Raw genomic sequence first — 14704 nt, 5'->3', positions numbered from 1 at the left:
CCTCGCCAGTACTTGTTATTTGCAGTCTTTTTGGTGATAGTCATCTGCCACGTGTGAGGTGATGTCTCACTGTGGTTTTGATTGTACTTCCCTGATGATTAACCATGTTGAGCATCTTTTCCTGTGCCTGTTGGCTGTCTGTGTGTCTTCTTTGCAAAAATGTCTATTCAGGTCTTTGTTTTTTTGATACTGAGCTGTTTGAGCTGTTTGTATATTTTGGATATTAGCCCTATATTCATCTTATCATTTGCAGATATTTTCTCCCATTCAGTAGGTTGTCATTTTGTTTTGTTGATGGTTTCCTTTGCTGTGCGGAAGTTTTTAGGTTTAGTTAGGCCTCCTTTGTTTCTTTCTGCTTTTGTTTTCTTTGCTTTAGGAGACAGAAAATATTGCTACAATTTATGTCAGAGAGTGTTCTGTCTGTGTTTTCTTCTAGGAGTTTTAAGGTTTCCAGTCGTACGCTTAGGTGTTTAATCCATTTTGAGTTTATTTTTTTGTATGCCGTTAGAGAATGAATGTTCTAATTTCATTCTTCTACGTGTAGCTGTCCGGTTTTCCCAGCACCAGTTATTGAAGAGACTGTCTTTTCTGCATTGTATATTCTTGCCTCCTTTGTCATAGATTAATTGACCATAAGTGCGTGGGCTTATTTCTGGGCTCTCTGCTCTGTTCCATTGATCTATACATCTGTTTTGTGCTAATACCATGCTGTTTTGATTACCGTACGGTATAGTTTGAAGTCAGGGAGCGTGATTCCTCCAGCTCTGTTATTCTTTCTCAAGATTGTTTTGGCTATTTGGCGTCTTTTGTATTTCCATACAAAATTTAAAATTATTCTAGTTCTGTGAAAAATGCCCTTGGCATTTTGATATGTTTTTTCCTTTTAGTTTTTTAAATTGTGAAACCTGTGTGTATAGAAGAATGTTTAAAAACATGTAAAACTGTCACTATTTGCAGATGACATGATATTACAGATAGAAAACCCTAAAGACTCCACCAATAAAACTGTTAGAACTAATAAACTCAGTAAAATTGCAGGATACAAAATCAGTATACAAAAGTCTGTTGCCTGTCTATGTACTCATAATGAACAATCAGAAATTGAAATTAAGAAAACAATCTCAGGACTTCCCCAGTGGCACAGTGGTTAAGAATCCGCCTGCCAATGCAGGGAACATGGGTTCGAGCCCTGGTCTGGGAAGATCCCACATGCTGCGGAGCAACTAAGCCTGTGCGCCACAACTACTGAGCTTGTGCTCTAGAGCCCGTGAGCCACAGCTACTGAAGCCTGTGTGCTCTAGGGCCTGCGTGCTGTAACCACTGAAGCCTGCACGCCTACAGCCTGTGCTCTGCAACAAGAGAAGCCACTGCAATGAGAAGCCCGTGCACCGCAACAGAGAATAGTCCCCACTCACCGCAACTAGAGAAAGCCCACGCGCAGCAACAAAGAAGACCCAACGCAGCCAAAAAAAAAAAAAAAAGAGAGAAAGAAAAAACAATCTCATTTACAGCTGTATCAAGAGGAATAAAATACCTAGGGATAAATTTAACCAAGGGGGTGAAAGACCTGTACACTGACAACTGTAAGACATTGATGACAGAAATTGAAGAAGACACAAATAAATAGATATTCTGTGCTCATGGATTGGAAGAATTAATATTGTTAAAATTTCCACACTACCCAAAGCAATCTTCAGATTGAGTGCAATCCCTATCAAAATTCCAATGGCTTTTTTCACAGAAATAGGGCAAACAGTCCTAAAATTTGTATGGAACCACAAAGACCCTGAAAAGTCAAAGCAATCCTGAAAAAGAACAGGAAGCATCACGCTTCCTGATTTCCAACTACTATACAAAGCTATAGTAATCAAAACAACATGGTGTTGGCAGAAATACAGTCACATAGATCATTGGAACAGAACAGAATGCCCAGAAATAAATCCACACACTTATGGTCAATTAATTTTATGACAGAGGAGCCAGGAATACACAGTGGAGAAAGACAACCTCTTCAATAAATGGTGTTGCGAGAACTGGACCCCTGTCTTACACCATTCACAAAAACTAACTCAAAATGGAGTAAAGATTTGAACGTAAGACCTGAAACCATAAAACTCCTAGAAGAAAACATAGGTGGTAAGCTCCCTGACATAGGTCTGGTAAGCTTCCTGACATAGGTCTTAGGGATGATTTTTTGAATCTGACACCAAAAGCAAAAATAAACAAGTGGGATTACATCCAACTAAAAACTTCTGCACAGCAAACGGTCAACAAAATGAAAAGGCAACCTACTGAATGGGAGAATATAGTTGCAAATCATATATCTAATAAAGGGTTAATATCCAAAATATATAGAGAGCTCAATGGCAAAAAATCTGATTAGAAAAATGAGCAGAATATCTGACATTTTCCCAAAAAAGACATAGAAATGGCCAACAGGTACATGAAAAGATGCTTAACATCACTAATCATCAGGGAAATGCAGATTAAAACCACAATGAGGTATCACCTCACACTGGTCAGAATGGCCGTCATCAAAAAGTCTACAAATACCAAATGCTAGTGAGGGTGTGGAGAAAAGGGAACTCTCATGCACTGTTGATGGGAATGTAAATTCGTGTAGCCACTGTGGAAAATAGTGTGGAGGTTCCTCAAAAAATTAAAAATAGAACTACCATACAATCCAGCAATTCCACCCCTGGGTATTTATCCGAAGAAAATGAAAACACTAATTTGAGAAGATTTATGCACCCCCATGTTCATTGCAGCATTATTTGTAATAGCCAAGACATGGAAGCAACCTACGTGCCTATTGAGAGATGAATGGATATAGAATATCTAATACACACACACACACACACACACACACACACACACACACACACACACACACATAAAAAAGAAGAAAATCTTGCCATTTGTGACAACATGGATGGACCTAGAGGGCATTATGCTAAGTGAGATAAGTCAGACAGAATAAGACAAATACTGTATTATCTCACTTATATGAAATTGTAAACAACAACAGCAAACAAACAATCTCATAGATACAGAGAACAGATTGGTGGTTGCTAAAGCCAGGGCTGGGGGCTCAGAGAAATGGGTGAAGGGGATCAAAAGCTACAAATTTTAAGTTATAAAAGAAGTAAGTCCTGGTGGAGTAATGCACAGCATGATGGCTACAGTTAAAAACACTGTATCCTACATATGGAAGTTGCTGAGAGAGAAGATATTAAAAGTTCCTATCACAAGGTACAACATTTTCTAAGTAGGTGTGGTGACTGATGTTGACTCGGCTTGCAGTGATGGTTTTGTAACATGTACAAATAGCGAACTGCTACGTTGTGCACCTGAAACTGCTGCAACGTGTGTCAGTTATGCCTCAACTTGAAAGCCCTAAAATGTGTAAAGTTCGTATAATAATAATAGTAACAGAAGTTCCCGCATATTGACCACCTAGGTTTAGAAATGGAGCGTTATCAGTATTTTAGATCCGCCCTGCCCTAAGTTAATCCTTCTCCTGACTTGGATGTCACTTGTTCCCTTGCTTTGCTGTTTTGCTTCATTCTCTGTATATTGGTATGTACCCTAATTGCTGTGCTCTTGGTTTCGGAAAGCAGCTGTTAGGCATAGACATGGCCAGGGAAGGTTGGGTCAGTGTTTTCACTGTCAGGTAAAGGATCCTGGGAAACTGCTGAACAGAGACTGGCTTCAGCTTCTCAGAGGACAGGAGCCTGGTCCAAGGAATTAGGTTGACAAAGTCCATCGTTAGTCCTGGGAAGCCGAGCTCTCTAGAAATGTGTGAAGTGGACCCACAACTGACACTGGGGAGAAGTACCGTCCAAGAATGTGGACTGCCCTTTAGTTTCTGCTTCTGAGACCCCAGTGGCCTGACTTGGGTGTCAGGAGCAGGTCAGAGCAGAATTCTCTCGTGGGGTCAGTGAGCGCAGTCGACAGTCCAGGCTGAACCTGGGCTGGAGGGCAGCGTCACGCAGGGGGTCGTTGGGCCTGGCTCCTTTGGGTCTGTCGGGGTGGAGAGCTCCTCTGCACCCCACTCGCCCACCCTGTCTGACCCGACTGTGCGCCCGTGCGCTCCCCGCTCCGTCCTGTTGGGCCTTTTTGCCTTTCCCCTGTTGCCGTCTTTCTCGGACGCTCGGATTTGCTGGACTACATGCCGGGTGGCTTTGAGAAATGATGCCCGAGGGAACCGTGTTCGAGGGATTGTGTGTTGAGTGATGTAAGTACAAGTTCGGGTGCTTCCATCCTGCAAGCTTGTGAACTGTTTTGGAGAGCTTTCCTTGGGGATCGTGGATTTGGAGTATCATTTGGTCATGTCATTTCCTCCTTGCTACTTCAAGTGGTTTTGGCATCTAAGATATAAGCTACTGTAGCCAGCCTGGGACTCTGACCCCAACCCCACCTTCTATGGTCTGGCCTCACGTCGCTCTTCCAGGTGAGCCTTGGCCCCTCGCTCCGACTCCTGTCCTGCATCCGCCTTCGTGGCCCACAGCGCGATGCCCTTGAGTGTCAGTGTCACATCTGGGTGTGTGGTGGGGTGTCGTGGCGGACACTTGGAGCTTGTGGGTCCCCTTCTAGGATTCAAATTTAAAAAATTAGGGTGATATTCCTCCCAAACCAAACAGCGGTGTGCGGTCCTGTTCTCAGTCCCCCGCCACCCTCCAGCGCCTGCTGGTTCCTCACTCTGGTCCTGTTTCAGGAAATCACCACCTCAGAGGTGGAGCAGTGAGTGACCCTGCACTTGGTCACACAGCTAGAGCGCCCATGAGCCTTAGTGCCCCTGCCTGGCGTTGTGTGCTTAATCATTCACTGTCCTGTGTCACTGAGGAACAGATTTTCCAGGGAGAGGCTGGCCTGTGCCTGTGGCCTGCCCATGAGTGTGACGTCAGTGGTTGGTCCACAGATATTGGTGGTCCAGCCACATGTGGCGGATATGCTTGTAAAAGGCCCAGAGATGACTGTTGATGTTAACTTACTTTTGGATAGGTAGAGAACTTTTTTTTTTAATTTATTTATTTTTGCTGTGTTGGGTTTCAGTTTCTGTGCGAGGGCTTTCTCTAGTTGTGGCAAGCGGGGGCCACTCTTCATCGCAGTGCGCGGGCCTCTCACTATCGCGGCCTCTCCCGTTGCACAGCACAGGCTCCAGACGCACAGGCTCAGTAGTTGTGGCTCACAGGCCTAGTTGCTCCGCGGCATGTGGGATCCTCCCAGACCAGGGCCCGAACCCGCGTCCCCTGCATTAGCAGGCAGACCCTCAACCACTGTGCCACCAGGGAAGCCCCGGTAGAGAACTTTTAAAATTCCGTTATTTAAAAAAATGTGGACGTAGTACCAGGTCTTCTTTTCTGCTACATGTAATTTTGATGAGGTGTGTGGAGTGTGGTCAGAACAGTGGCTTTAGGTTTTAGGTTATGTGCTGTGAGCAGGTCCACAGGTGAGGAGGGTGCTTGTAATAGTAAAAAAGCCTGTGTCTCTTGGGTCTGTTTTTGACCAGGTTTTCTTCTTTCAGAAGTGTTTTAGGTTTTATGTTTTAAAAAATTTGCGGCATTTTTAAAGACAAATTTCATTAAGGTATGTATTCTTTAATAACATAACTTTTCCCCTTCATTGTTTCTGTTTTATTGTCTTCTCAGATAAGGCTCAATATTCTTTATTTTTCAGGGAGGAAGAGTCTTTGGTAGAACAGTTTGTGTTTGAAGCCTTGGTTACATACGTGGAAAGCCTGGCCTTAGCACATGCGGATGAGAGGTCCTTGGGTAGGTCCCATTCGGGCTCTCTGTGTGTGCGCAGCGAGTCTGTCCATGCGGGGGCCTGGGTCACCCCCTCGTAAGGTGCTGTCTTCTCCTCACATCCCCGTTTAGGGTGATAAGTGAAGGGGAGGTGGGGCCCTCTGCTGCCTCAAACCCGCTTGTTACAAGAGGCTTCAGTGCCTCCTCTACGACTCGCCGTGTCCCCTGGCATCCACTCAGCTTGACCCCTGGTTGGTCAGGGATCCTGGCCAGGGCAGGTGGGGCAGCCCTGCTGTGAAGCTCCAGTGAAAGTGCACGGCTGACACGAGCTAAAGAAAGCTGGCCCTTGTCTCTGAATTCACTAATGACAGCTAGAAGGTAGAAAGTAGGTTTCCTTACAGAATTGCAATAAGACTATTTTGGCAGTAACTAAGACGTCATTTTAAAATACTAAGTCAGAAATATGCTGAAGTGGCAAAGAGAGTAATAAATGATTGTCTTTGCAGTTAACTTCTGTCCAGAAGCTGTCGGGACTACCCAGGAGTTCTGGGGCTGGAAAACTTCCTGGCATCTCCCCGCTCAGTCTGCAGGGCCTCTGGCCCGGGGCGCGTGGGCCCTGATGTAGCTCTCGCAGTGGGTGCCGTGGAGACCCCCTCTCACTTGCCAAATGGTGGTGTCTCTCATTTTTTGACAGATTGAAGCTCTGTTGTCCTCCATGGTGACAGCCCTACTCATGAGCAAAAACACTTACAATTCAGTCCTGCCGTCAGCCGTCGTTAGCTTAAAGTTGCCTTATCTTGACATCACATATAGGGGGATTTTCTCAACAAGTGAAATTTTACTCTTTTAAAATCACTGCCATAGTTAAAAGGCGTAGATGAAATTTTACTCTTTAAAAAATCACTGCCATAGTTAAAAAGTGTAGAAAGAAAACTTCCTTGGTAGCAGAGGTCAAAATAGGCTGTGTGAGGCCCCTTTCCTGAATAACCCTAGATGCCTGTAGATGGTTTTACTATTTTATTTCTCTTCTTCTCCTGCAGTGGCTGTATTATTAACTGTAATATAGTTTAACCTACATGAGAAAAGTGCGGGTCAAGGAACTGACCCCTTGAAATAATAGCCTTCAGTGGGGTGCACGGGCTCTGGCCTGCTTTGTGGGTATTGTAACACCTGCAGAGCTCTTCCATCTCAGACCTGTACGCAAGGCTGTGCCTTGCTGTCCTGCGATCTTAAACATGGGTTTTGTATTTGCATGTGCAGTGTTGTATTTTGAGGGATGAAAAACACTCTTTTGTAAAATCACCTTTTTAATTTCAAAACTGGGCCAATAAGCCTGTAGTACTACTTTGTTAATGATGATCAGCTGTAGATCTCCTTCAGCAATCTCTGTTTGTGTTGAGAGCAGGTACAGTTCAGCAATGCTGCGATGCTATCGATCACCTGGGGCGCATTGTCGAGAAGAAGCACGTTTCTTTAAACAAAGCAAAAAAGCGACGCTGTCCCCGGTAGGTGATGTTGCTTCCTTTCTCTTTTTCTTTCCCCCGAACGTAAAACTAATTCTCAGTTAACACAGGAGAATCTAGGAGGAATTTGTGGAAGTATAAAGAGTCAATTTTCCAAAGTAACTTAAAAGCTTTATATTTGAAAGTGCTTTGTTTAAGGTGTCATCTTGGTTGGGATAGTGGATACAATTTGAAAATCAGTTTTGTAACTGAGACATTTGTCTGCACTAATTTTGAATACGAATTTGGTGTGGAATTATTTGCTTGGAATATGCATGAGCTGTTTGTTATGGAGTAGATTTGAAATGTAAGAACTAAAATATTGAAATAGTAGGATTTTGACAGAATGAGGTTACAGATTATGAAATAAAGCCACTCGAAACCAAGGCTGGCTTATTGCCCAGTGGTTTCCAGTCTTTGCTCCCATTTCCATCCCGGCAAGGTCTCTTTCTCAGACGGGGTGCGGGTGTGCCATGCCTCTTCCCCCAGGTCTGTGCAGGGGTCTGGGGGCTCTGGTGTCTGCTGGCGCCCACCACTCTGCAGAAGCATAGCTTGTAGACTGGACATTAATCCTCCCTCTGTGGTTTTAAAATCGATTCTTCTAGATTCTGCCGCGAGTATGACATCTCTCCAGGTCATTCATGCTCACACTTGAGCAGTAGAATTACCTTGGGGTCTGGTTACATACAGTACAGGTCGCTGGGCCTTGCTCTGGAATTGGCTTCAGTAGGTTTAGGGTGGGGCTGAGAATTTGCCTTTATGCCAAGCTAATACTGATGTAGCTGGTCCAGGGACCACAGTTTGAGAAGCACTACTTCAGAACCTAAACCCCCTTTCAGTTTACAGTGCATTGAAAAGGGAGCATGCAAAGACTTGGTGCTGATCTTTTAAGAAATGCTTTTTAATTTTCCCTCAATTAAAGAAATAAAAGGTAAGCAGCATTTAGGACCTATTTCACCTGGGAGGGTTTGATTGTATTCTAATGATAATACACTAAAAATAAATTGAATGCCTTTAAATATGGTTTCTGCGTGTATCAGGGTAGCAAAATTGAATTTATGGTTTTTAGACTCTGGGGTCGGCTAAATGCTGAATGTTGGAGTGTGAATATTAAATACAGTGTGTTCTCCACACAGGGGCTTTCCACCTACGGCACCCTTGTGTTTATCAGACGTGGTCCAGTGGCTTTTCTCCAATTGTGGGAGGCCCCAGACAGAATGTCGACACAAGTCCATAGAACTCTTTTATAAGTTTGTTCCTTTGTTGCCAGGTATGATGGTCTTTATGCCCTATAAATGACTTTTGCTAGTAGTTTAGAGATGCACTTATATAAAACATGATATTTCCATTATTTAGATAAATGTAATATGTTCTAATAAATATAAAAAATAAGTACGTTCTAATACATACAAAGAATAAGTACAAAAAATAATCATTACAGATCATTTGTAAGACAGGTGATAAATTATGGCTGTACATTTCTCAAAGATTTATAGAAGGAAAGAAAAAAATGCTGTTTTGATGTTAGACGATACAGAAGAGGTGAACTTAGAATTTCCTAGTACCTTTTATTCTGCATCTTTGCTTTTCTGTCCCACTTCAAAGAAAGAAGGAAGGATTGGATGACCATAGTAGTTAACATGATATTCAATTAAAGTTTAGAAATCTTATTAATAGTTAATGAAGCGGGACTTCCCTGGTGGTGCAGTGGTTAAGAATCTGCCTGCCAGTGCAGGGGACACAGGTTCGAGCCCTGGTCCGGGAACATCCCGCATGCCGCGGAGCAACTAAGCCCGTGCGCCACGACTACTGAGCCTGTGCTCTAGAGCTCGCAAGTCACAACTACTGAGCCCGTGTGCCGCAACTACTGAGCTTGTGCTCTAGAGCCTGCGAGCCACAACTACTGAGCCTGCGTGCTGCAACTACTGAAGCCTTCATGCCTAGAGCCCGTGCTCCTCAACAAGAGAAGCCACCGCAATGAGAAGCCCACGCACCGCAAGGAAGAGTAGCCCCAGCTCGCCACAACTAGAGCAAGCCACGTGCAGCAGCAGACTCAATGCCGCCAAGTATAAATTTAAAAAAACCAGTTATATATATTAAAAAAATAGTTAATGAAGTAATGCAGTTGTTCTTTTTGGCCTGTAATTAATAAGGAATTGCCAGACTCCTAAGTCTGAATGATCTCAGATCATTTGGTATTAAAGGAAAGCCATGGACCTATGCTTTTCAGTCGTTACTGTACTAAACCATTAAACTGTACTTAAGAGACTTGAGATAATTTCTAAATTTCTCAGGAATAAATGTATTGGTAGCTCAGGTGTGGGGTTCGGTAGCTCAGGCGTGGGGAAGCTGTGCCCCAGGACAGACTCAGGCCCTGGCTCCCCTTCATGTGCACCGGGCACTAGTCCAGAACCAGGGCATGTGCATCTGGGTGAGGAGGTGCCAGCACACAACGGACCGTGAACTGGTTCTCTTGAGCAAGGGGCTTGGAGGGCCTCTGTGGGGCTGCTTCAGGGGCAACAGGTGGAAATGACTGCATGTCATTCTGAGACTTAGAAGGGTGCTGCGTGTGTTATGCTCGAATATGATGTATACTGTGGAACGCGTTATGTTAAATACTATATATTCTGCGTACTGTATGTTGTGATTGTATTCATACTATGCATTACGTATACCATATAAATACAGAGTATGTAATTATCTACTAGACTATAATTTTATGTATATGGTAGAAATGTATATTTGTATTTTTTAATTTACAGAATTGTTTTAAAAACATTATTAGTATTTTATATACGCTTACTGCTTTTAGTTAACAAGTTTGCTTTACATGTTGTCATTCTCACAACGAAGTCAGTGAAGAGTGGATGGGATGGAGGGCAGGGCATCTTCTCCTTATTTTTAGAGGAAACTAAGGCCCAGACTCTGCTGAGGTAGCACTGCTGGTTGCAGGCCCCGCGGTTCCAGCGGCGTCAGCTTGGCTGATCGCAGACGTTTCCGCTGCTCTGCTTCGTAGCTGCCCGCTACATGCTTCCCGGGAAGTAATAGCGCTCTGCCTCTCAGGATGGTCTTCGTCAGTAAGCACAGGTTGCTGAGTACTGGTGAGCCTTGCCCTGCTTCCACCGTGTCTCACCTCTTCTGTGTCTTCCAGTGGGGTGTCTGCCCTCTTCTTTGTCTTTGCCCCTGTGATTTTCAAGGTCCCGTTTCCTGCAGTAGTACCGTGTGCGTGGTCGGGCCGGGTATGTGGACACCCAGACCCATGGGACGTAATGACAGGTGCAGGTGTGTCCCCGCTGCGTGTCGGGGCCTTCCGATGCTGACACGGGGGAGTGGGGGCGGGTTGGGTGGAGAGGCAGAGAGACAGAGACCACCTCACAGTGGGGAGTGCGCCCCCCCCCCCCCCCAATCCGCGACTTGTCTTGCTTCCCTCTAGACCTGTCTTCCCAGGTCCTTCCTTTCTGCACGTCCTCTTCTGCCGCTCGTAGCTAGCACTCGATGTAGAATTTAAATATAGTAGTATTCTTCACTCATGGTTACAGTTTTATTCATTTCTTCTTAGTGAAAATAATGGAATGTTTAATATTTCTTCCTAAAACAACTCCTGAAAACGTGGTACTAATCTTTTACTTATATAGCTTGTGAGAGGTATTTTTGACCCAGTAAAAAAAAATTTCTTCTTTTTTTTAAAAATAAATTCATTCATTTATTTTTGGCTACATTGGGTCTTTGTTGCTGCACGCGGGCTTTCTCTAGTTGTGGAGAGTGGGGGCTACTCTTTGTTGCGGTGCGCGGGCTTCTCATTGCGGTGGCTTCTCCTGTTGTGGAGCACGGGCTCTAGGCGCGCGGGCTTCAGTAGTTGTGGCTCAGGGGCTCTAGAGCGCAGGCTCAGTAGTTGTGGTGCACGGGCTCCAGAACGCAGGCTCAGTAGTTGTGGCTCATGGGCTTAGTTGCTCCACGGCACGTGGGATCTTCCCGGACCAGGGCTCGAACGCGTGTCCCCTGCATCGGCAGGTGGATTCTTAACCACTGCGCCACCAGGGAAGCCCCCAGTTCTTCTTTTGCATCAGAATTACATTACTGTTTTGGATTCTTCTGTAACTTCATTAGGGTCAGAATGACTTGACCTTTTCACAGCCACTGATTTCAGAGCATACAAAATACACTTTAATGTTTTTTTCTTTAATTTAGAAAATGATGAATACCTAAAAGAAAAATATCTTTTCAAAAGCAGATCGTTTGACTGTTTTATTTAATAAGCACGGCACTTACCATGTGGTAGATGCTATTCTAAGCGCCTTTTCAGGTATTAACTGCTTCAGTTCACTTCACCTTGGTGACAGCCTCAGAGGTAGATACTGTGTGCGTCTCACCGTGGACGAGGAAGCAGCACAGGCAGCGGCACAGGCAGAGGGGCTGGAGTGTCTGACTGCTCTGTGTTTATTCCTTAAAAAAAGCAATAATGACTTTCAAGAAAAAAGGCAAGAGAAAGAGTATGAAATTTATAGGTATTCAGATGGTATCAGACTATATTAATAATGTTTAAAGAAACTGAAGAGAATGGCTTTGGGTGGAAATAACTTTCTTGACAGTAAGTACAGTGAGCAAGTTGTGAGTGCTGTGGTTAAAATAAGACTATCCTGGGTCATTTTGGAATTTCAGTGCACTGGTAGGTCGTTTATGTGGGACATTTATGGAAAACTGTATTTGAAATATTGTGATATTGCCTATCTTGTTCTGGTCTGATTACATTTTTAACATACCAGACTTTTAATTTTTGTTTCTCATTATTGGGAGATGCTGTTTTTAATTAGGTACAGTGATGTAGATCAAGTGATTTTAACTACATGAAAGTGACTTATATGTGTGTTTTAATCTTATTTCTCTTTTAAGGCAACAAATCCCCTTCCCTGTGGCTGAGAGACCTGATCCAGAAGGAAGGCATTTCCTTCCTCATAAACGCATTTGAGGGCGGAGGAGCCTGCGATCCGCCAGCCGGCATCCTCACCCAGCCCACCCTCCTCCAGCTGCGCGGGCCGTTCAGCCTGCGTGCCACACTGCAGTGGATGGACTCGCTGCTGGCTGCGCTGGAGTGCTACAACACCTTCCTGGGCGCAGGGACCCTTGGTGCTGCCCAGCTCCTGGGTGGGTAGAGCCTCCCTGGGTCAGCACCGTCCGGCTCTGCCTAGAACCATGCCGGGGCCAAGATGGGTGGGGTTTTGGTTGGACAGGATCACAGGGTGTCATTTCTTCAGCTCTGCCTGTGTCTCCGAGCTCACAGTGAGGGTGGGGGGGCTCCCCGCCCGGAGTCTGTGCTGCTTTCTTGCCCTGTGCACAGGTTCTCAGTGACCTTTGTGTAAAGTAACCTTCTGAGGTTTTCCTGAGGCCCTCTGATCTTGTGCCATGTCTCTGTGGAGTGGGTCTTTAGTTTTCTCGCATCTTTCTGTCCCTGGAGCTTCTCTGTTGTAGTGCGGTAGTGACGGTGTTGTTTGCAAAGGACGTCAGGTGGGTGGGATGTGAGTGCTGGGCAGGCTGTGTCCCCCTGGGGACCCCGGTGGCCCACGAGGGCAGGCGCTGGCTCTGGGAATGGTGTCCCCCGGGAAGCAGCACCTGGAGCCGGCTGTCGCCTGACAGGTGTGCTCTCTGCTTCAGGGTTCTCGGAGCAGGTGACAGTTCTCTTGCCGCTGCCCCCCCCCCCCCCCCCCCCCCCGCCCCATGCCGTGGGCGGAGCCTCAGACTTGCCCTCAGAATGGGCTGTGCTCTTTGCATGACTGTTTGTGGGGGGGTCTCCGTTCCAGCCGGGGCGGCGTCTGAGCAGAGGGCCTGCTCTTCTCTCCGCAGGCCTGTCAGAGGTGACGGGGTTGGGAGGAGTCAGACGGCCCCTGGCCTGTTGGGTTCAGGGTCTCTGGTGTTTGAGAATGCAGTTCTAAACACATTTTCTCCCAGTTTTTAAAATACATAATGACCTGTCAGTTGACAGTTTGATCGCCTTCCTTAAATCGAAGGAGAACAAAGACCTGGAAGCCATCACCCTAGAGGACCTAACCAGCCTCCACCTTTGTTCACTCCCTTGGCTTGTGCACCATTGTTGTCACATGTCCCCTGCCTTTACCCCAGAACGGTGAGCTGTGCTCGGATTGCGGAGTGGAGAACAGCATGTCCGTCCTTCCTGTGGCGGAGCGTGTCTCACACTCGCGAGTTTTGGGAGAAACCCGTTGGGGAGTTGATCTGAAATTGATCCCATAAAACGTCAGTCACAGCCTCCTGCTTAAAGGCCACTGCCGTGGCGTGTCTCTCCGTTGCCCTCTGAAGGCCATTTAGGTTGCTTCTATTTTTTTATTATTAAAAACAATGCTAAAATTAACATCTTCAAAGCACATCTTTGCAATTCTGCCATTATTTCCCAAGGATACAATTTCAGTGCTGGATCAAAGCATGTGAGCTTTTAAACCTTTGATAGAAATTGGTGTGCACGTGTTTTTAAGCTTTTAGTACGATTTGGCAAATAGCCCTTCAGAAAGATCATGTTAATTTATGGTCCCGTGGTAGTTTTTGAGAGCCAAGACCTAACCTTCCGTAGGTGTGTTCTTACCATACGAGTCTGCAGTTGAGTTCTGTTCAGGTGGTGTTTTGAAATGAGAAGAAATAAGTGCTGTTTTATTCGGCTTTCATTAAAACTTTTACAATTTTGACTGAAAGTATATCACACCTATACTTAAAGACGGAACTTTACATTAATCTTAGTGGGTTTAGAAGGAAGTGTATGTTAACATTTTAATACAATTTTTTCTAGGCGCTGAAACACAGTCTTCACTTTGGAAAGCAGTGGCTTTCTTCTTAGAAAGCATTGCTCTGCACGATATCACGGCGGCAGAAAGGTGCTTTGGTGCTGGGGCCGCAGGTGACAGACCCAGCCCACAGGAGGGAGAGAGATACAATTACAGCAAATGCACGGTGGTGGTCCGGGTCCTGGAGTTCTCCACAACGCTGCTTGGCACCTCCCCAGACAGCTGGAAGGTAGGCCCGCCCGCTGCCCTGATCAAGGGGCCTGTGCTTGGCTCCCACCGGTGGTTCTGGCCTTCTTAGAACTTCCCTTGCTATAGGAGTTGTCTCTTCTGGAAAATAATGATAAAACTGCACGTGCTTCAGATTCTCACTGTGCAAATGAGACACAGTTTTCCTAGATGTTTATTGGCTACTGTGTGTTATGCTGTGATCTGCCTGACGAAATGCGCATCAGCCAGCATCTGTAAATGTGTCTGTGAGGCTGAGACCCGCATCCCGTCAGTGCCTGCTCAGCGCCTACTATGCGCCAGGCCCTGCCTCTGCCAGGGCTGGAAGCCCACGGCGCCACCCTGTGAAGGTTTCTCTGGGGCACCTCCGGGCCCTCCTATCCACGTGTGGTCGACGGTTGCTCTTCCACCGTGACGGCAGTCAGGTCCACGCGGCGGAGACCTA

The 14704-nt window shown here is 45.7% G+C and overlaps 1 protein-coding gene across 1 annotated transcript in view; it reads left to right on the top strand.

The window, feature by feature from the left end:
- Positions 1-14704, top strand: part of PRKDC (protein kinase, DNA-activated, catalytic subunit) — a 151149-nt gene that overhangs the window by 50503 nt on the left and 85942 nt on the right. The window contains 5 exon segments of the mRNA XM_032609378.1: positions 5680-5774; positions 7153-7252; positions 8386-8519; positions 12140-12391; positions 14040-14263. Of these exon segments, the coding sequence (XP_032465269.1) occupies positions 5680-5774; positions 7153-7252; positions 8386-8519; positions 12140-12391; positions 14040-14263 (805 nt within the window).

Source organism: Phocoena sinus, chromosome 17 (genome assembly GCF_008692025.1).
Source record: "Phocoena sinus isolate mPhoSin1 chromosome 17, mPhoSin1.pri, whole genome shotgun sequence".
Lineage (NCBI taxonomy): Eukaryota > Metazoa > Chordata > Mammalia > Artiodactyla > Phocoenidae > Phocoena > Phocoena sinus.
Note: the sequence above shows the minus strand (reverse complement) of the source record. Positions and strands in the feature narration are given on the sequence as shown.